Here is a 20,831-nt window from a genome sequence, read left to right as displayed (position 1 = left end):
TCATTTAACAGATGTCTGGGCTCCCTATCTTCCCAATGCCTTACCTGGCTTCGTGTAACGTCCTGGTCCTCCGCCTGCATTCCGCGATCCATCCAAGTTGGCTGCCAGACTCAGGTCCGATATGCTATGGCTTCCCCGGAGGGGTCTATGGCCTACCTGTGGGTCAAATAAGGTAAAATTAATAAAGGACCATAACCAGAAAGGTGAGTTAGTAAAACACCCATATCCTGTTTATATTTTAGTAAAAGAAAATCAAAACAAAAGCATTAGTTACCGCAAAAACTGTACTTAGTGTATTGTATTATGGAACATAGTTAGGCATTTGTTGTTTGAGTGAAGTCTTGGGATTGAGTCAGTAAATGGTGAATGGTTTTCTGGTTTCTCAACTTGCTTGAGTGCTGTGATATGGAGTGGAAGGCTAAGGGGGATCGCTGATCTGTAGTTCACTCATGAGACTGAGCAAGTTTTTCATGATCTAGCGATCGTTTAGGCTATTTATAGAAACAGCTTAGTGTGGTGGGAATTTGATTTTCCTTGACACACGAAGCATCGGTGGTTCAGTGGTAGAATGCTCGCCTGCCACGCGGGCGGCCCGGGTTCGATTCCCGGCCGATGCATAAATAATTTTTTTGGTTTTTATTTTTAATTATTTAAGAAATTAGTTTAATTAAGAGATTATTAAGGTTGTATTGGTTTTAGGGCGAAAACATTATTACTTGTTTTAAGCGTGATTTTAGTTTATAACTATATGTTGAACTGTTTGTAATGCAGTGCGTTAGGTCATTCTCCCGTATGTTTAGAAGCATTGTCAAAATGTAACTGCCTAAAGCGTCGTTAGGAAAGCAAAACGTCTTTAGATTCCAACATAAATCGGCTCACCTCAGCTATAGCATTCAACCTTGTGTTGCCATTTTTGCGCGTACCCTAAACACACGAATTCGGGCAGGGATTTATTATTTTTCGTTTTTTTTTTTTGTTGCATGTGCATGTGTTTTTGGGGTGGGAGGTTGGAGATTGGAGGACGGACCAGACACCAAAAACAAATAAGGGACACATATAAAAATACAGAAGAACAACAAAAGAAAAACACAAATTAAATGGGCAAATAAAAGGGCTCGGAAAATGGAAAACCGACGAAGCAGTAAAAACCGCGCAGTGGGCACAGTTAAACGGAAGTACACTGAGAGAAAGGTCACCTCTGACCCCCAGCACTTACATTCTCCAGTTGCTGCTTGACCTTGTTGATGACCTGCAGCAGCTCCTCCTTTTTGGTGCTTGTATACGACTTGGTGATGGTGGGCGGTGCCGCCACGCCTTTCCCATTCTCCGTATTGTGCTTGGCGCTGATGCTGCGACGACCTGGAAGATGAAAGTATATGCCATTAAATCCAGAAAGAGGATTTCACCAAGATGAAATAGTATCTTACTGCTGCCACCCCTTTCCATGGGCGTTGTGAGACCCGGTCCCTCTGGCAAGGCGGCGTGCAGGAAGCTGTTGCTGCTGCTCTGGGCCAGATTTTCCGAGCTGCCGCCCAACGTCGAGGCCAGCGACCGCTCGGCATTTTCCGCACTGGGCGTGGAGCCCTCGTCTTCCGTATCGGAGGTCCCAGTTCCGGTGCTCGCCGTATGCGAACTTCCATTGCCGCTGAGGGCCGAGGGCGTAAGCTGAAGGCCGGACTTTTCAAACTTCTGACGGCGCACCGATTTGCGCAGCTCATCCTCGTTCATGGCCGTCACCTTGAAATCTCTGCAGGGAAATAAACATTAGCTTACTTTATTTGCTACTATAATTAAGTTGAGTATACTAACGTTGGTGTGCTAGGCGCGAGGTTGTTGTAGAACATTCCGTGATCGGAGCTAGTTCTCTCGCCATCCGAGATGTCCTCCACATCGCCATCGTGATCATGGGTGTGGGTATCAAATCGCAGACCCGGCTTCAAACGTTTTTCCGGCAACTGGAGACGCTGTTGAGCAGCTCCAGAACCCGTCGACATGGCACCGTTGGAGGCAGAAACAGCCATCGAGGAAACGGAGGAGACAGTGACCACCGTTCCGTTGTTGCTGCTGCCAATGAACTTGAGTTCGCCCCTGCGCGTCTCCATCCCAGAGTCGATGGAGGAGTCCTCGCTCAAGTAGGTTTGATTGTACGTAATGTCCTTGGAAGAGGCACTATTGTAATCAGAGGTCTGGACATTCACACCGCTGTGACCACCCACAGAAGACACGGTTCCCAGAGGACTTTCCGAGTTGGAACGCAGGTCATCGGCCGTCTCCAACTGAGTGCTTCTCTGGGCCCATCTTCCCCTGGCACGGGGTGCCAGTCCTGGCATCTGTTGACTGGGCGATGAGCTCAGATTACCCATCGAAGAAGCAGCATGCATGCCAGGCACAGTTGCAGATCCACCACTGGGCGTGGGTATGGACAAGGCCCCACTATCCGAATCCGCTGCTGCTTTGCGCATCGCCCACTGGGGCAGTTGACCCACATCGGAGAACCTTTCAGCCACTCCAAACTTGGGCTGCAATTGCGGCTGCTCTATTTCGCTGGTGGGCGATTCGAGGACAATTCCATCCGGTGGCGAAATGGGAGCCAAGGGGCGTGGCAACGGAGCATGTCCGGATCTGAGACGCTGTTGCGACATCCTGGCCTGCATGGTCACTATCATATCGTGTGGCACTTGCCATATGAAAATACAACCGTCGCCACTGGCGGATATTAAATGTCTGCAATCGTTGGTGAACTTTAGTCCCGTGACCAGCTCGCTGTGCCCATACATCCTAGCCATGCACTCGCTCGAGTAGTAATCATAAACAGCGAGCGTTTTATCCGTGCAGGAGGTGGCCACATAGATGCCACTGGGATCGAGACTGAGCTTGATCAGACTTCCTTCGTCTGAGTGAGAGCCCTTGAAGGTCTTTGTTTGCTTGGCATTCTGGGTTCCGTACACCCGCACGTTGCGATCCTGGCAGGCGGTCAAAATGTGCTTGGCATTCGAGTCCACCTCCATGTCGTACAACGTCGTCTTGCCTGAGGTGTTGGTGCCCCTCATGAAGATGTTTCCCTGTTGAAGATGAAGGTTAGAACACGTAGGCCATATAGGGCAATACAAGACTCACCTGAAAACTCCTAAACATAATGGACTTGTCGGCGCCACAGCTGATCATCTGGAAGTTGAGTCCTGCGCCCACAAACTTGATGGAGGTGATTGAGGAGCTGTGATCGTCCAGCGTTTGCAGCAGTAGATAGTTCTGTGCCACGTCGAACACATGGATCAGTCGATCCCTACTGGCACTGGCTAACAACTTTCGCTCGATCTTCTCGTTTGAATACTCCAAACAAAGCACCTCCGACTCGTGTGCTTCGATTGTGGTGAGCTGGCGCAGATTGACCAGACTGTACACGCGTATGTTGCCGCACCGATCCCCACTGGCCAAGTGCTGCAGTTCCGGACTGATCTTGATGCACCGCACTCCATTCCTTCCATCGTAGGAGGAGTTGCCAGCTTTGTCGAACAGAGACGAGCCCTGATCCTTGATGAACTGCAGTTCCTCGTCGCTGTAGACGATCTTCAGCAGCTCCTTGGAGTAGATATTCCTTCGGTAGATGTCGTTGTTGGTGCATCCATCCAATCCCCAGACACGGATCGTGTCGTCCGAGGAGCAGGTGACGAAGCATTCCTCCGGCAGGGTTTGCGACGGCTCCCGCTCCACGTTATATGGCACTGTCTCCACGCCCCAGATGCAAGTGGAGTGATAAAGGAACGAGTGCGACTTGCCCACTCGTGAGATGTCGCGCAGATCCCAGATGTAAAGCGAGTGATCGTTGTAAACGCAGCTCACCTGAAACAACCGGAAATTCGGAATGAGTATTCAATTATTTGCAAACCATTTGAAGAACCCTACCTTGGAACGCTGTTCGTCGAACACCATGGCAATGCAGTCGGGGAACTTGGCCTGCTGGGGCACGGACATGATGTGGTTGATCTGGATGCCCTGGGCCACGTCCACGCCCAGGTAATGAGTTCTGGGCAGAGTGGTCACGTACTCCAGCGTGGCCGCATTGAAGATGCGAATGATGGACTCCGCACAGCCCACGAGGATGAATCGCTCATTCACGCAGATACAGTTGGCATTGCTGGTGCGGCACTGCACCCACTTGTCCAGCAGGCGGCGGGAGCTGAACTCCACCAAGTGTCCTTGCCGCGTGATGGCGTACGTGCTCTCCGCACAGATGCCCTTGCCGCACGCCACCGCACAGAAGTCGTTGTCCCGCAAATCGCCCAGAATGGCGCTCCGCCCCATCAGGGGAATGGGATCCTTGTACTGCAAAGGACGTAAATCATTAGCTCCTGACCTTCAGCATAAAGTGGATTATTAAATATTCAAAGCAGCAAAGCACATTAAAATGTATAGCATTTGAACAGTATTCGATGTTCAAGGATGTGCTTGCACTTTAGAGTCCTTCGCGAATTTAAAAAGCATATTTAAATCCTGCTCAGAGACAGACTGATTGCTTACCTTTCTTCCGCCCTCGAGATACCAGTACTTCACGTGGCGATTGCCCACGGTGACAAAGTAGCTGCCATCCTCGGAGAAGCACACGGCAGCCACCTTGGAGCTGATTTTATTCGAGGCCATCTTGAGGTTGGCCCGCCAGTCGAACACATTGACAATCATGTCGTGCTGCGAGCCCACCGAAACCAGGTACTTGCCAGTGGGCGAAAAGGCCTGCGGATGAAGGAGGGCGTCCGTTATTACCTCGATTTAATTAAATAAATGTAATAAAGACGGGCACTCACCACACAGGTGACGGCGTATTTGTGGTCCACAAACTCGGCAACAACACTGCCGCCGCTGCAGTGCTCCAGACTTCCGTTCGGCGTCTCCAGCTCCCAGACCTTGATGGCCGGATTGATGCCACACTCGCCGGTGGCCACGTAGCGACCACACCGGGAGAACGCCACGGAAGTGAATGCTTTGCGGGAGGTGTTGACCAGGTAGGCCTGTGTCTGGCGCTTCGCGTTGAAGAGCACCACGGTGCAGCTGCAACACGGAGATATTTTATTTATAGTATATGTATACAGTACATGCTTATTACATGACGCAGTCGCTTGAGTGCTGCCACAACAAAAACCTCACAAATATAACGAATAAAGTATTAAGCAAATAAAGGAGTATGATTAATTATTGGAATCGCTATGGACAGCCAGCTTTTTCCCTAAACTGCTGATTAAATGCCAAATGAATTAGAATGCTGAATATGATATCGCATTTCTGAAGACTCTAAACGTGTGTATAATTCACGATGACTGTGTAGTTTAAAACCGAGAGAAGAGCAGTTTGTAATTAATATATAATTTTGATTAGACTACAGTTGAAAATGAATAATAGGGGAATACCTTGTTGCCAGGCTTGTTTTAAAAATGTGTATAATAAAGGACATGCTATTTAACATGCTGGTCCAATGGTGTAACCCAAAGGTATCATCTGCTGACCCCGATCACTTAAAGACGTCCTTGACCAGGCCAGACGGCATAGTTGGCTACCCATTTAAAATGCCCAAGGATGCAGGCACTGCTCGCCTTGGTCCTTTCCTTCCACACCACCACTTCCAGCCACTTCCTGCCTCCGCTTAACCCTCTAATGCCAGAAGCTAACTGCCTGCCCGCCTGGCTCATTATTAAGCTCTTTGGCCTTCTTGGTTTTATTCTCTGTTGTTGCTACTGTTGCTCCGTTAATGAGCGCATCACGCCCACATCTTTCACTTAGGGCTATACACTTCCAAATGGGTTTTGCTCAGTTATGATATATGTTTTGTAACTATAATTACCTTACAATAAATATATCCATTAACAAATAGTAAATGCAACTACGAGTATTTAAACGAATGCCTATTTAATTTATTTAGTAAATGTGCTAAATTAAAGTAGGGATAAGAGTGCTCTTCATGCTCGCGTAAGCCTGAAAGAGAATTTCCCTCTGCATTTTCTATTTACTCGTGCTTGCAAATGGTACTATGCATACATGTGAGCCAAGAAAAAACTTTGCATCGCAATGGAAGCGTAAATATGCCCTTTTTGTTAATGCACATAATTAGTAGACTTCCCCGGCTTAATTTGCCATAATTGAAATGTTCGCAGGACACCGAAACGGACTAACGTTAACGTTAAGCAAAAAGGTACGGATTTAAGGGGATCAAGTACGCGGATTTAATTGACTTTCTACCAATTAATTGGCGTGGATTTTCTTTAAACCAAATATCAAACGCCATGGCACTTAATTTCCTGCCGCATTCCATTATCACTATCACTAAGCTTTCGCCTAACCAATCTGTCATTGGTAATTACAATTATTCAATTATTCAGTTTATTACGTATACGCCGCGTAGAAACGTATTGTGAGCTAGGCAAACATTCAGTGGCATATGCAAATCCTCTGCGGGAACACAGCAATCTCGTTGACATTATGTCACTTCTGCCCCTCCTGTTTCCCCCGCCCCCAACTGGACTGTCACAGATTTTCCTCGTCGAGATGGGAAAAATGCAGCCATGTGCGACAGTTGAGCAGAGATAAAATCAACCATTTTCATTGCTCTTTTTTTCGGTTTTTTTTGGGGCACGAGGAGGCCAACTTAAAGCACAATATTTAACGGAATTGCATTTTTGTGACACAAATAGGAAATGAGTGGGCGGTGATGGTTTCGTTTTCGAATCCACAGGATATGTCACGTCCTTGAGATATACGAGTATGGAACTTACCCAGCTGGATAGGCCAGCAGGCCGCTGACTGGGGACACATCCAGAGCCGCATTGCTGCACACAGTCAGGCCCAGGACCTTTTTGAGTTTTATCTGCAAGAGGGAAGAGAACAGCACCACATTAGACATTACATTACATCACATTACATCACATCACATCACATCACATCAAATCACATCACTCTGGCCGCAGCTTATTTGCCAAGTTGTTGTACTATTTTTGCTTTCGGCAAGGTCGCCGTAATATTTGCTAAAATAAAAACCAAACGAAGATAACTTGCTGTGTGAATTGCTAACGCACACAATTCGCACATTTTTCATGTTGTGGCCGTTTGTTTACATATGAACCCGGCCTTATACGATTTACATAAACATAAGCTAGTGAAATAAAATTGCCTCAGCTTGTTAACATGATTTTCCAATGTTTTTGTAGCTTTTATCAATAGTTTGGTAACAAGTTTTCTTAACTGATAGGTTTCCCCACAAGGGGCGAAAGCTGGTTTCATATTTCTTTAATAATACATGAACATGAAATAAAGTGTGATTGTGTAACCAAAATGATATACGAAAATTGATATCTATTTGCAGTATCTACATTTGAATAACCAGAAGTGAAGAAAAGGGGTGTAGCTCACTAAAAACACACACTAGTTACCCAAGAACCCTAATGATTTCATTCATTAAAACCGCACAAATATGGCTCTTTGTGCTGCCATTCGGCTTTTGTATTTTGTATTCCAAAGCCGCCTTGTTACGCCTCACCAGAGCTTCACCTTGATCTTGCCCAAGCCACCAGCTAATAACTTATTAAAAAAGCCATAACAGCAAGTAAAACAATTAGGGGCGTATGGCTTAGAGCAGAACAGCAGAACAGGTTGATGTTTTCAGCCATGGCAATAATAAGTAGCATGGTGAAAAGGAAGTGCAAGTCGACACACTACCGCATTCGAATCGAGAATTGAAAATAATAGATACAAAAGGCAAACAGACGTAAATCAGAACCCAACAGTGGGCGATCCGTAAGACGACTCTGTCAACTTTAACATGCAGAGAGCATCCAAAAGATGCTTGATTGTGTTTTCTACGTCGCAAATGCGAAACGCAAACTCGGATTCCGATTCCAATTCCAATTCCGAATCCGATTGCGATACAAAGTAAGCGAATACATTCCGACTGAGATCATCTCGAGGTGGCGGAGAAGCAAAACAAAGTAGCTCCGGCGTTTGTTTACTACGAGAATTACTTTATTGGCTTGTTTCAGTTAAGCGCGAATATCAAGCCACACCAACGCAGCTCTAAAATCTATATTTTAATGCATAAGGTCGATCTAGGAAACCGGTTTTCGAGTATCTCCTCACTCGCGCTGCTCTCCCGCATATTTGCATTTTGTGAATATTAACGACACTGATATGCCGTGAAATTGTACACAGATTTTCTGGGCATGACTAAAGCGAAGCTAGCCATGACTGTAAATTATAATCAGAGCTTCCCCCGAATTCATGACCAACTGGCATCGATTTGGTTTGAGTGAAAAATCGAGAGACATTCGGGGAGTACAGCAATTACGGGGCGTATGCGCAACGAAATCCGTGAGCTGGCTCTAATTCGTTTTCAAATGATAATTAGGCAGCGCAGTCGGGGGGAAAACAATTAATGGGATTTATCTAATTTCAGGAGATTTATTCGCTTGGCTTAAAAGATGCAAACAGTTGAAGAATTTATTCTTCCATGCTTATTTAAATGTTACGTATTTTAAATCATTTAAATTCTACCACAACTACGGCCGCAGGTGGAGAGGCATTTTGAGTTCCATTTATTTTACACGTTTACTTCGTTTTGTCCAAACGGAAGTCAACACACTGGCCATTCGCCATTCATCAAAGCTTAATTTGGCAGCTGCCAAATACAACAGAGCCACAAAAAAACTAAGCCAAACGAAGCGAAATTCTTTTGTTACATATTTGGTGTAGTAGCGAAATTTACGAGCCGCAGAAAGGAACCTAAATTTCCATTTTGTGCGACAGATGCGGCCGTTAAATGGTAATTAATTATGACTTAACGAGTGACGCGATACTGGCCCTGACCAGTCGTTAAAAAATTGGCCCAAAGGCCCGAGGCAAATCACTTTTCGGTCAAGTGGCTTTTGGCCCAATGCCCGCAGTTCGGTAATGAAGTGGGACTGCTGCTCATTGTTTTGGCCAAGTTCAATGCACGCAGCTGTTGGCTGCAATTGCTGGCCAAATTCTAAGCTCCATACCCAACCCACATGGCTCGAAGCGTCTGAAGCATTTCAGATTGCTGCCCACAATGCGAGCGCCAAAAGGCCACAAATAAGCTGAGGCATTTCCAGCGGACAGGTGTCAACCGAGAATCACGCAATGAAAATGTTACCTTGCGGCCACGAAAGCACAGAGCTGAAAAATATGCAAATTGAAAGCCTCCGTCTTCTGCGGTGAGAACCAAAAATCAACTGGGGATTATTTTGAGGCTACACGATAGGCGCATCCACTGCTGCATTGCTTTATTAATATTTATATATTAATTGAACATGTTCATACATTATTATATTCGATTCAATCAAGTCTCTCTGTGGAAAACATGGCATGCCACAAATTATTAGTTTGGTCACAGTCCAGCAGCCAAAAACCAAAGTGGCGCCTAAAACAAATGCCGGGCTTAATTGGCCACTGGCCTAATCAATAAACGAATAAATATCCAAACAGGAAAAGATTTTCGAGCAGCATATTTTCTTGCATATTTAAGGCTGATAAGTCACTTTATTCGATTATTAATTCCCGGCATAAATAAATGCTAAATCTTGTCTGCACATTTCTGTTCTCTGTTAGCCATAGAATTTGTGGTTAGTGTGTGTTGCTGTTGGTTGCTGGTTGTTTTGTCTTTGCCCTACCACGTTTCATGCATTGCCAATTGGCTTTCATCGGCTTACTGGCCAACCGAACATGGCCCTCATAACAAAGCCGAGAAAAAACAAGTACACAGCACAAAATATTCTATACTCTCCTGAACGCTTAGGAAATCACGAATTCTCGTACCTCCTTTTCGACCTAAGCAAATATTTTTTTAAGGTGTAGACGGAGAAGTACGTACAAATGGCTGCTCAGTATATTCACATTCAGATACATTTGTACCCACAAGGCGCTTACGTGAGCAAAATGCTTATGACTATGAAAACAAGCCAAAATCCAAGTCGCGCCAAGAGATTTTCGATAGAACACAATCGCAATGAGCTGGATTTTTCAAACACAACTGGTATTTTCTATTGAGATTCCTCCTTTGAGTTTCAGAATGCGCCGCCACCAGTTAATTGCCCATAATTACAAATTAACCTGGGGCAGCAAACGCTCGAGCTCAAATAGAATACTTTTGCCGGGCAAAAACCACAGAAATCCATTACAAGTGCGGAGACAAAAGTTTTGTCTCAAGCGAAATGAATCATGCGGTGGATAGTCTACCCGCGAGTGGGTAGAAATCTCGGTCTTAGAGTCATGGATACGAGTGAGTGTCTGGGCCAGGTCCAAACGGATGTGGAACTGCTCTGGCCCATATGCAAAGGGGAAAAGGCCGTTTGCTTTCTTTGCCGCCGTTTGTGGAATGAAAGTTGAAGTGGGGAACCGATTCCGAAGACCATAAAATAATCTGGACGACCTTTACCTCGTAGGCTGCCACATCCTCCTTGCCGTAAGTGGCAACTGGCGATGAGTTGCGGGGTGCGAACATGGCTCAATCTCTGCGAAGGTCCTCGAGGACACCCAACACCACATTCCTCGGTGCGGTGTTCACTTAGTCAGTTAATTGCGAGTCGGGACTCTTTGTTATCTATACTTTTATGGCACATTTGAGACAGACGCCCACCAAAAGTAAAAAATGGAGCTTAAGGCTATAAATTCGTAAATCGTAATTCGTAAATTGTTTTTGTTCAGTTCAACTCTTTTTGGGGGCGTTGTGGTTTCGTTTTTTCGTACAATTAATAATACACTTTAAATAATACTTTTTGCAGTTTTTTCGTTGCTTTTCGGCTATTTTTGATGACTAGTCTTTATAGCATTGGTTTTGCTTCTCTTCTCTTTTCTTTTCTTTGCGACTTTGTCAAGGTCGAGTTGTGTGTTCTCTTTGTATCCGTTCGGTTCGTTGTATCTTTCGGTTTGCAGCTATTTGCAGTATCTGTTTATCTTTTGCTTTGCCACCGCAACTAAACTGTAATTATTTTGTATTTTTCTAAAACTTTTTCACTGCGTTTCTTCCACTTTAGTTTGGGGGTTTCATAAAATATTCGTTGCACGTTTTTCGCTGGCTTGCTTGCTAATTTCTTTTTACAACAATCAAAGCGTCGCCCTATAATTATTCAAAAAATTGCTGCTCGTTTGTAGTTGTGTTTAACTATTTTTTTCTGGTTGTTGTTGCATTAAATTATCGTTAATTTTTCTGTCAGCCGTTGTCGCGTATCGTTTTTTAGCGCGGCTCAAATGAAACTGGCGAGATTTCAGCGATTTCAACGATTTCAGCCACGACTTTGCCGATATCGAGTTGAGCCAACTGGAGAGCTTGAGATATGGCAAGAGCTATATGCCATAAGCTATATGGAGAAAAATTGGAGAGAGAGAGGAAAACGCTCGTTTGAGACCTGTCCGATTGAGTTTTTGAGCGGCACGCACACGTATCTGCCAGATACTTAGATACTCAGTCTTCGAGCTCGGAAATTTGCATATTTCACGATGGAAACACGTTTCTGGCCCCAAGTCCAAAATGGCAATCGCTGTTCTAACACGCGAAATGAGCCAACTACTTTAGATCGCCTGCAACTTTGGTGCGGGAGGGCCGCGAAATGGCGCGGATGTAAGCTTAAAACACTTTAAAACAATTAATCAATGGTCGCTAGTTTTGGCACCCACGATTGCATTAATTATTTAATAATCTGCATACAACATACAACTGTGGAAAGTTATGGCATCTAAAGTCTGTCTGCACTGCCCACCGACTGCAATAAATTCTCCGCGTTGCGGCATCGGTGGGCGTACACGTTCCCTCCAAAAGCCGTAAAGCGAAATTAGGCAAATCAACAGTGGCTAAAAATTACAACGAGTGTATAGGGTCAGCCAAGTGGAACACACTTGCCACTGCCATGCAGATAGTCAGATACGGATGCAGATGGCCACAGATACAGATACAGATACGCTTTGGTCAAGATTCAATCGCTGCGCCAATTGCTAAATAAAGTCATAGAATTGTGCAGTGGCTATGGGCAGAAAATATGGTAATTGCCATATGACTTATGGACTTAATTGGCGCACTTTAGGGCATTGGGATTTCCCAATAATATAGAAACTACTTCTAGATAACCTCTTGTTTTCGTTTCCCTTCACAAATGCCCCATTGTAATTGCCACACATGCATCACCACACTGCTGGCGACACACATAAGCGACTCTCTTTGGAAATTTTGATTCAAGTGCAATCATAAGCTTGGCCATTGCACAAAGGCCAATCAAAAAGGTAGCTGCCTTTCCATAAACAACTCAGCAAAACACACAAAAGCCAGCCACACACACACGAAAGAGACGACAGAAAAGAAAATCAATTTGCATAACACAAATCAAGTGAAATAATCAGGCATCAGTGGAGAGAAAAGAAAAGAGACAGAGGCTGAAAAAACCAAACCGATGGCCAAACAAAATCCGAGCTCGCAACGCACTGCACCACCGACAGATTGACAAACAAACAAAGCAGCACACTGGAAAAAAATGCGCAGTTGACAGACACCTTTGGATTGCAGACCCCACCTCTCCCCATCGCCATCACCATCTCCATATACATATACATATACATTCCCCTGGTTCCCAAATTGTGCAGCCAATTTCTTTATCTTGTGCCATGGCAAAGTCGCAGTTCGGCGCTAGTTTATGGGGGAAAGTTACAGGCGACTTGCTCTGACAGATGCTAGGCAGTTAGATGGACATAGTGGGGGATATGGGGGGTGTAGGGAATTGGGGGGTATGGGGGGGTTCATTCCCGGGGGATGGGGGCTTGGGTATCTAGTATCTGGTATCTGGTATCTGGGTAGCTGTGGGTCCGCCTGCATGCGCCGCATATTCAAATGAATGCAGACTGCTCATTGTTGCTGCTGCTGCTGTTGCTGTTTGGTAGCCGTTTATTGCAGCACTGGAAAAACGATATTACCTACTTCAACTCAATTCGAATGTTAATGATTTTATATATAAATTATATATAAAGAATCTTTAAATTATCATTAGATCCGCCACAATCTTACATCAACTATAGTTGACTCAAAAAGATCTGAGACCAAATAATACAAGTGAATACAAACAAGACAAGAGGTGCGAGTTTTCTGCCAGTGTAACTGCTGCTGCTGCCTGTTGTGCCACTTGGCTGCCTTTTTCCTTTGATTTGCGCCGTGAAAAATCGCTGCTCTGCACTGGCATTACAAACTATCCATCCACAGTCTGTCTGCGAGGAGAGCTATTTATCGCCTTTGCAATCCCACCTTCTGCAGTTTGTAATTAAAATGCCTTTTTGCCTCATTGTCATTTTCGAAATGTACAACTTTCAATGGATTTATTGTAATGCAAATCGCCAATCGAATTACTTCTGTCCACTGCTGCAAATGAGCCTTTGTTCTCATCGATTTGTGTGGGCAACTATAATCAATAATTATTATGATTTATTTGCATTGTTCTGGGCGTCGCAGATTAGATCTCCGCTGTTTGTGGGCTAAGAACATGGCCGACAGCCAAGTGGGGAGTCTCCCTGGAGGGTTGCAAGTGAGTTAGGATCGAGATAGTTCAGAATAATAACGTAATTGGTCCGATGGGGTATGTGATTTCTCACTCAGAAGTGTCTGGAACTAGCCATCGATCACTGGGCGATTGAAAGGCGCTCAACATTTCAATCGCAGCTGTCGATCGGATCGGCTCAATCCTCAATCAGCGCTGCAGTAAACCCACTCAATCCAAGCGATTCAGTTTGTCCATCTGTCAATAACTCGGCAGCTCGAATTAAAAAAGCTCGCGATGAGGTAAGCTGCCAGATCTGAGCAAATCTCGGCTATCTGCGCCAATCGCCAATTTGCAGGCCCCACATTGAAGCGTTGCCGACAATTTTGATTAATTGCAATGATTTGCAGCTAGCTGCAATCCAAAGTGTTACAACTACAGGTTGGCCATCCACAATTAAATCGAAATCAATAAACCCATAAAGCTCAATCAAACGGGATAGTTGGTGTCGCGGAAAAATGCCGACAACTAAAATATGAAACATAATTCAATAACAAAGCGTGGCAATTTACTCGGCACACCACTTGAACTACGTGACAAGCGTGATGGCTGTCGGCGTTTAGTTGGAAAAGTCTGGGAAAATCTGGCCATAAATTTGGCAAGGCGGGAAAGCGGCCCAAAAGCAAAAAAAAAACGGGGCATGGAAAGCAGGAAGAAAATATTTAAGGGGCCGGCTTACTCTCGGGTGTCAAAGTTGATGAAAGATGCTGCCAGCTACAAACTACAACTTTCAAGGAGGAGTTTCCAACGCGAAACTGCATCTTCGGCGGCTTTAGTCGATTTGAAAGTTTAATCAAGCATTAGTGTTAGTTAAGCGGCTTTTTCGGCGATTTTATTGTCTTCTCTGGCCGAGAGTTGTTGGTGGCACGTAGTGCACTTCCTAATGGTCGCGCAATTTGTCTAATGATTGCTATTTGAGCAAGTAATTTGTGAGTGCAGATCGGGGAGAGAGGCTCGTATACGAGATGGAGTTGAAAGTCTTTTTATTCCGCTCGATTATAAGTGTTAATTATATGGCTTAAAACGCTTTCGGTGTAAGCTTCCTTTAATTGACACACAACTCTGTGACTCGAATGGCTAAGTGAACGCTGCTGACGCAAATTGAAGATGGTGGTATGGTAATGTGTGGGCTTTAGCGGGTAACTACTGTGGGAAGCTGGGAATAGAGCTCTCAAAGTCTGGATTAATCCCAATAAATTCCCAGCACGAGAGGTAAGCCAAGTACTTACTTTATCAGCACTTTATTATCAGCATTATTTTGGTTTTTGATTGTAATAAGATATCTCCCTGTAATCTCTGAACCGTTTTGACTACATTTAACTTTCCTAATAATTTCCTACCAAGCCCATGTTGCTCAAATTGCTTTCAAAGCATCAATCTGCATCACATCTTAACCCTCATTATCTCACTTCATTTGTGGTCGTTCCAGTGCCTTTTGCATATCAATTTACCCGCCAAAGACTTAACCCATTACAAACTGATGGCCACATTTAGAGATATTGATTACATAATGCCCGAGCCGCAACCGAAAAAAGAAATATAAAAAATATCAATTTCGTGCGGTCACAAAATGCATTTAAGATTTAATTATATAGAGAGTGGGGCATTTTTAAATTCCACTTTGTTCGTGCTGTGCTTCATTTTTATGTACTGCTAAATGCTGCAGAGGAGTTGTGCTCGCTGTTGTGAAAACCACTCGAAAAAAATGCGTTTCAAATTGAAACGACTGGATACGCCCACAGGCAGGCCAGATACAGATACAGAGATACAGATACAAGCGATTCCATATTCCATATGTTGTACAAAAGTCTCGGGAGCTGCACCAGTTGCAACGCACTTAACCAAATTGCTACAATTTGACAAACACAAAATAAAAAAAAAAGGAAAAACAGAGTACACCCAAGCCAAAAGTGTTGGCTTTAATAACAAGTGTCAGTCTGTCAGCTGCCAGCCCCCAAAAGCTGCCCACAGTTCGGCTTTTCAGTTTTCCATTTTTTCTTTGTATTGAAATGCAGCTTGTGCATAATTTTGTTGCGGTGATAAATTTGAAGCACTTAATTTTGTGGTATTAAAATGGATTTATGACATTACTTATAATTTGATTAAAAGTCGGCACGACCATTGAAGAGATCGGCGTATCATTTCCGGCATTTCATAAATTTTAAAATCAGCTACATGCCAAACTCTGCCCACAATCTTTTTTCGCGCGATTTGTTAGCCATTTTTTGCTTGACCATAACATAACGAAAAATATGCAAATCGCTTTTAACAACTCCAGACATTAATACGCCTCAACTAAGTTCAGTTGCTTCTTTGAATGTGGTACCAGAAGAGCCATAAAATATATGTTATCTAGTATATTAATTAATAACACAAGGCGGCAGTCCAAATTGTAGTGCAACAAATATAAGTAATAAATTATGGCCAAGTGTAATTTGGCGGGTTTTTTGTGTGTCGCGATTTCTTGCGTGCCTTTTGAGTTTGTGTGTCTCATTTCCTGAGCTCATTAAACAAATGTATAATTCACACCCAGACAGACCTAAAGAAAACCTGTCTCAGAGTGCCAAATATAATTATTAACTTGCATAAATTTGGTAAATTTATGAATATAAATCAAAATTGCGCAGGAAGTCATTAAAGATAATATGCATTACATCAACTTCAGTGGGGGGTTAAATAAGTGAAGTTTTTCTTAAACAAACAAGGACAGAAAGCAGCTACCTGGAAATAAACTGTATTTGTAGACTATTAAGATTAACAAGCTATATTGATAACGATATCTGATGATGTTGCCCCTAAAATATTACGTATACGACGCGTGGTGCGCTTGAACCTCAAAAAAAGACTTAGTTAACAGATGAAAGTCTTTGGCAACTGAATTGAGGTAAGTTTTATATTGCAATTCACATCTGATTGTATTGAATGTTGCATAATCATTTCGTAACAGATCCCAAAAGTATACACTAATAATCCAAAAGACGCAGGTGAGGTAAACAGTACCAATCCGACCGCAGAAATTGACAATAGAACCAGAACTCTTAAGTTGATATTTATTTTCCTGACCACAAGTCTATTCTAATACAAACTATCCTCGCTACGAAGACCTCACACATTGCGGATAGCGAATAAACAAAGAACTTTCGGGCTATGCAAATTTGGGAAGACAAAGAAACAAAATTATAGGCGTTATCTAAAGCCAAGCCGTGCCACATGAATCGGTTACTCATCTGGGTCGCCAGAGATGGCGAAGAAAGAGCCGAGATTAAGTTACCAAGTCTTCAATGAGCCGTAAACAACAAGATTCAGCAACCTCAATTTGCAGTGCCGCTGCAACTCTCTTTTCAGCTCGATTTTGTGTCTGCATTTGGGTGGGCGTTCCATCAAATAAAGCCAGCAAATTGTTATGGTTGTTAGTGATTATTTGTGCAGCTTGTTAAGCAATACTGGGCATTAATTTGGATCAGACATGAGTACCAGGTAAATGCCATCGGGCAGCGCAGAAAGGTGGAAAATCGCTGCGTCTTTGGAAAAAATCAATTAACTTCCCTGCATTTCCAGCGCTCATAAAAACGTCGTGCGAAGACCTGAAGTTCACGCCAAGTAAATAAAAGATGTGCAATTGTGATTTATGATCGCACTCAACCCGCTGGACATTCGACAAAACGGTTAATAGAAAGCTCAGCTTCAAGTCGAAAAATGTTTTATTTATGACTTCTGCGGCACGCAATTGAAGAGAAATAAAAGTAATTTTGGATAAGTAGAACTGACATCATCTGCTGAGACAGCAAAAAGCTTTTTGCGTCTCGGACCCAAGCAAATCTCATTAGAAATGCATTTGCTAAGCCGAAAACAAAACCTGAATCTCGAAGCCTTAAAGCTGAATGAAGACCCAACCAATTCTCAACTCGAGTTTGGCTCTAATTAATAAATCAACCTGTTGAGTCAGCGGGTAAATAGGAAACCAAATAAATGATGGCAAGTGAAAGAGAACAGACTTTCCCAGCCAAAGTGTGGGCGTCAAAGGCTAATGGCTTGATAAACTCATAAACAGTCTATTATCACCGGCAGCATGCAAATGAATCGAACATCTCAACTCAACCTTTGAGAAAGTCAATCTGTTGAAAAAGCGAAAGAAACTCAGAGTGGGCGCCCCCAAATTGTTATTCTTATAAATAACGTTGAGCGCAGACTGTCTGTCTGGATATTCGGTAGCTTCGTAAGATACAATATCTGTATCTGAGAACAAAACATTTAGGAGTGCCCATGCATCAATCAATTTGCCAGTCATGTGGGTTGTAAAATATAAAGAGCACAAAAGGTATGCAGAGTACAAAGAACAGAAAATCGAGGGAAACCAGTAAATAAAAGGTGCTGAAATCTGAGTTTAGAAACCAATTAGAAACATATATATTATTATTACTTCTTTTTAGTTTAATTGCACCTAACTTATGGCAGCACAAAAGTCACAGTTAAAGGTGTTGAAATCTGAGTTTAGATACCGAGTAGAAACACATTTATTATTATTACTTCATACTAGTTTAATTGAACCTTACTTATGGCAGCCCAAGAGTCCTATTTTATAGTTAGAACGTGAGGGGCCATTTGTTTACACACTTATCGCACCATATTTATGCGACGTATTTAAGCACATTGGCTCACAAGTTTAAGCAAATTTGACAACTTTTTTGCCACTCGCCGGCCAGACAACATTCTCGCATTTGGCACTTCAAAAGTTTTTGCCGATTGAGTGCCACAAATCAAGTTTAAGAACGGCAACAAGGCAACAAAACTAAAAAAAAAACGCAGCAAAACTATGTAGAATAGTAAAAAGAGCCACAACAAATGCTGACAGTGGGCTGAAACAAATGTAATTGCGCGTGTCGAAATGTGGAACAAAAAACAGAAAAAAACTGAAAAAATAAACTGAAAAAACCGACATGTATACAGATACCCTGTCAGTCAGTCAGCCAGGCAGCCCACAACATTTAGATTCTAAACTCTTGATAAATTTATTTGTACGGGCGACAAAACAATTGAATATTTCGCCGGCCGGCTTGAACAGCATTTAAAATGCACAGCACAACGGAAAAACACGAATTAAAGCGAGAATAAATGCTGGCTGCATTTTAAAATTTCCCCAGACGGGCAGCAGAAAGTGAGGGCAACTGCCGAGTGTTAACTGCGTTTTCATGGCGCGGTTAACGTTCAACGATCGCGACTTTGCTAGAGGAAAATGCCAAGACGTGCCAAAAACCAGACCCTACTCCCCCTATCCTCATTTCCCCCGGATTGCATAAAACTTTTCCAGGGAAAAAGTGAGAGAGAGACGTCAAGTGAAGTTTTCAATCTGTCGGATTGGGCAAGAAGTGCGGTTACAAAATATTCGAGCCATCAATTTGGCGGCTCTAACAAAGTGTGTGGAGCGTTGCCAACTTGCCGCTAGTAAAACTGTCAGCCCGACAAGTGGCCATCAAGTGGGAGGAGTCAAGTGGGAACGGCAAGAGATTGTAGGGAAAGATTGATTACAGAAACACGGCGGGTTAACTTATCACTCAGCTGGGAAAAAAGGGTATTCACCTGCTTGATACATATGTGATCATCCGCATTAAAAGGCATTGTATCAAGGAAATGAAGAGTAAGAGTATTGTAGTAGAAACCCCAACTCAAATAATCATTCACCTTTGCCAGCCCACATTAAGTATACCACCTGTGATCCCATTTTATGAATTGTTCAAGCCATTTAAAAATAAATGCTTAAGTCATCTTTGGCGAGGCAAAGTTCTGGCCCCATATCTGAGCAGCGCCATGGCTTATCGTAAATAATACAAAATCTCGATTTCATTCCGACCTGCACTCGGAGCCATTCGGGTTATTTAAATTCAGCTGCGAGCCAAAAATAAACAAATGACGATAGACGCGCAAAATCACGCTCCAGTCTGATATAGTTAGTTGGGTATACTCGTATACTAAAGAATAATTCTGTTTGGCTGAGCAACGAACGGGCAAAAGGAAACTAGTCACGTTTTTCCGGTGCCCAATGCCAAAGTGCAAATTATGCAAATCCCAGATCGCAGAATGCGGGCGGAGATAGCGGGCCATGCTTATAAAGGGTGCCCAGAGTTGGCTTTTTGAAACGGAAAACATATACCTAATCGATGGAGTGATGGATGGCTGGTTGGGCAATAGGTATATAAGTAAGCAAGTAAATAAATCATACGGACGCAGAATTTTAAACATTTATACAAGACTTGCTTCTATTTTTGCCTAGATTTTCTGGTTTCCTGTTTCTGCCGAGTTTTCCCTCCGACATGCTCGACATGTATTTGGTGTGGAATCAAAAAGAGTTTGCCACGCTTTGTTGCCCCAAATCACAATCAACTGACAGTGCCACCCGTATATATAACTAATTACCAGCGATAGTTCTTGTTTTCGGCCCAGTTCATTGACACTTCTATGAAACTAGTTATCATTTCATGGGCTCCACACTCTGGATCCCCCATGTCCAACCGACTGGACTGTCTGTCATTTGCGGACGGACTCTAACTGTTTTGCATTGTTTTATGGTCAGCCAGACTTTTGGTTCACACATGGGAAACAAAGCCAGCAAACAACAAAAAAGCTACAGCTACAGCTAAAAGCTAAACACGTTGTGCTGCAACAGTTTCCATTTAATGAAAGGTGTGGAACCACAGTGGAATTACGGTGGATACAGTGGATACAGTGAATACAGTGGGTCACCCAAGTGGCATAGAAGTTACACCACCGAGCTGCCTGAATGGCCAACTACCGTTGGCATGGTTAATGTCACAGTTCCACGATCTTTTCTCGTTGATTGGGCAATGCAGTCGAGAAATGTGCGTCCCATTTACACGCCACAAAAACCAAGAAGTGCCTGCGGAAATTTATGTGTGCTCCACATATTGCCCTTGTAATTAGCCCCTCGGCGATTTGTCAGCCCAGCCACTTTTGTCACGTTCCCTGCTCTTTCGGTTGTTCAAGATGGTCATGATGATGATGATGATGTTTATGTTGAAGTCGCTGTCTTTCGGGACCCCGAGCATGAAATTGCCGGGCGTGAAACTAACGCGAGTTCCCTGACAGCTATAAAGATATATGGGAAGTGGGTGTCAATTGGCAGCTAAGTTGTCTCGAAGTGTCTGCATAAAATATGCGAGCTCCCTATCAATATCACGCACCAGTTGCAGAAGCAGTTGTCAATTTCAGATGTGGATAGACGTATTTAGGTAATTCCGGCAAAGGAATGGC

General features: G+C 43.6%; 1 protein-coding gene and 1 non-coding gene across 11 annotated transcripts in view; one reads left to right on the top strand and one right to left on the bottom strand.

Moving 5' to 3' along the window:
* Positions 1-20,831, bottom strand: part of LOC122611667 (mitogen-activated protein kinase-binding protein 1) — a 56,770-nt gene that overhangs the window by 5,672 nt on the left and 30,267 nt on the right. For 4 of the 10 annotated variants that reach the window (XM_043784917.1, XM_043784923.1, XM_043784915.1 and 1 more), the window contains 10 exons: positions 6,759-6,850; positions 4,800-5,043; positions 4,519-4,728; positions 3,904-4,323; positions 3,118-3,840; positions 1,810-3,062; positions 1,428-1,747; positions 1,217-1,359; positions 880-924; positions 45-156 (listed from right to left, as the gene is read on the bottom strand). In XM_043784917.1, coding sequence (XP_043640852.1) covers positions 45-156; positions 880-924; positions 1,217-1,359; positions 1,428-1,747; positions 1,810-3,062; positions 3,118-3,840; positions 3,904-4,323; positions 4,519-4,728; positions 4,800-5,043; positions 6,759-6,850 — 3,562 coding nt within the window. Of the gene's footprint in view, positions 1-44; positions 157-879; positions 925-1,216; positions 1,360-1,427; positions 1,748-1,809; positions 3,063-3,117; positions 3,841-3,903; positions 4,324-4,518; positions 4,729-4,799; positions 5,044-6,758; positions 6,851-10,429; positions 11,231-20,831 lie in introns of those variants that run through there. The other 6 variants (XM_043784919.1, XM_043784916.1, XM_043784922.1 and 3 more) reach the window with 4 other exon arrangements.
* Positions 547-617, top strand: Trnag-gcc. The gene has a single exon. It is a non-coding gene; the product is annotated as a tRNA-Gly (tRNA).

Source organism: Drosophila teissieri, chromosome 2L, assembly GCF_016746235.2.
Source record: "Drosophila teissieri strain GT53w chromosome 2L, Prin_Dtei_1.1, whole genome shotgun sequence".
Taxonomy (NCBI): domain Eukaryota; kingdom Metazoa; phylum Arthropoda; class Insecta; order Diptera; family Drosophilidae; genus Drosophila; species Drosophila teissieri.
The sequence above is the reverse complement of the archived record's forward strand: the minus strand, read 5'-3'. Positions and strand labels throughout refer to the sequence as shown.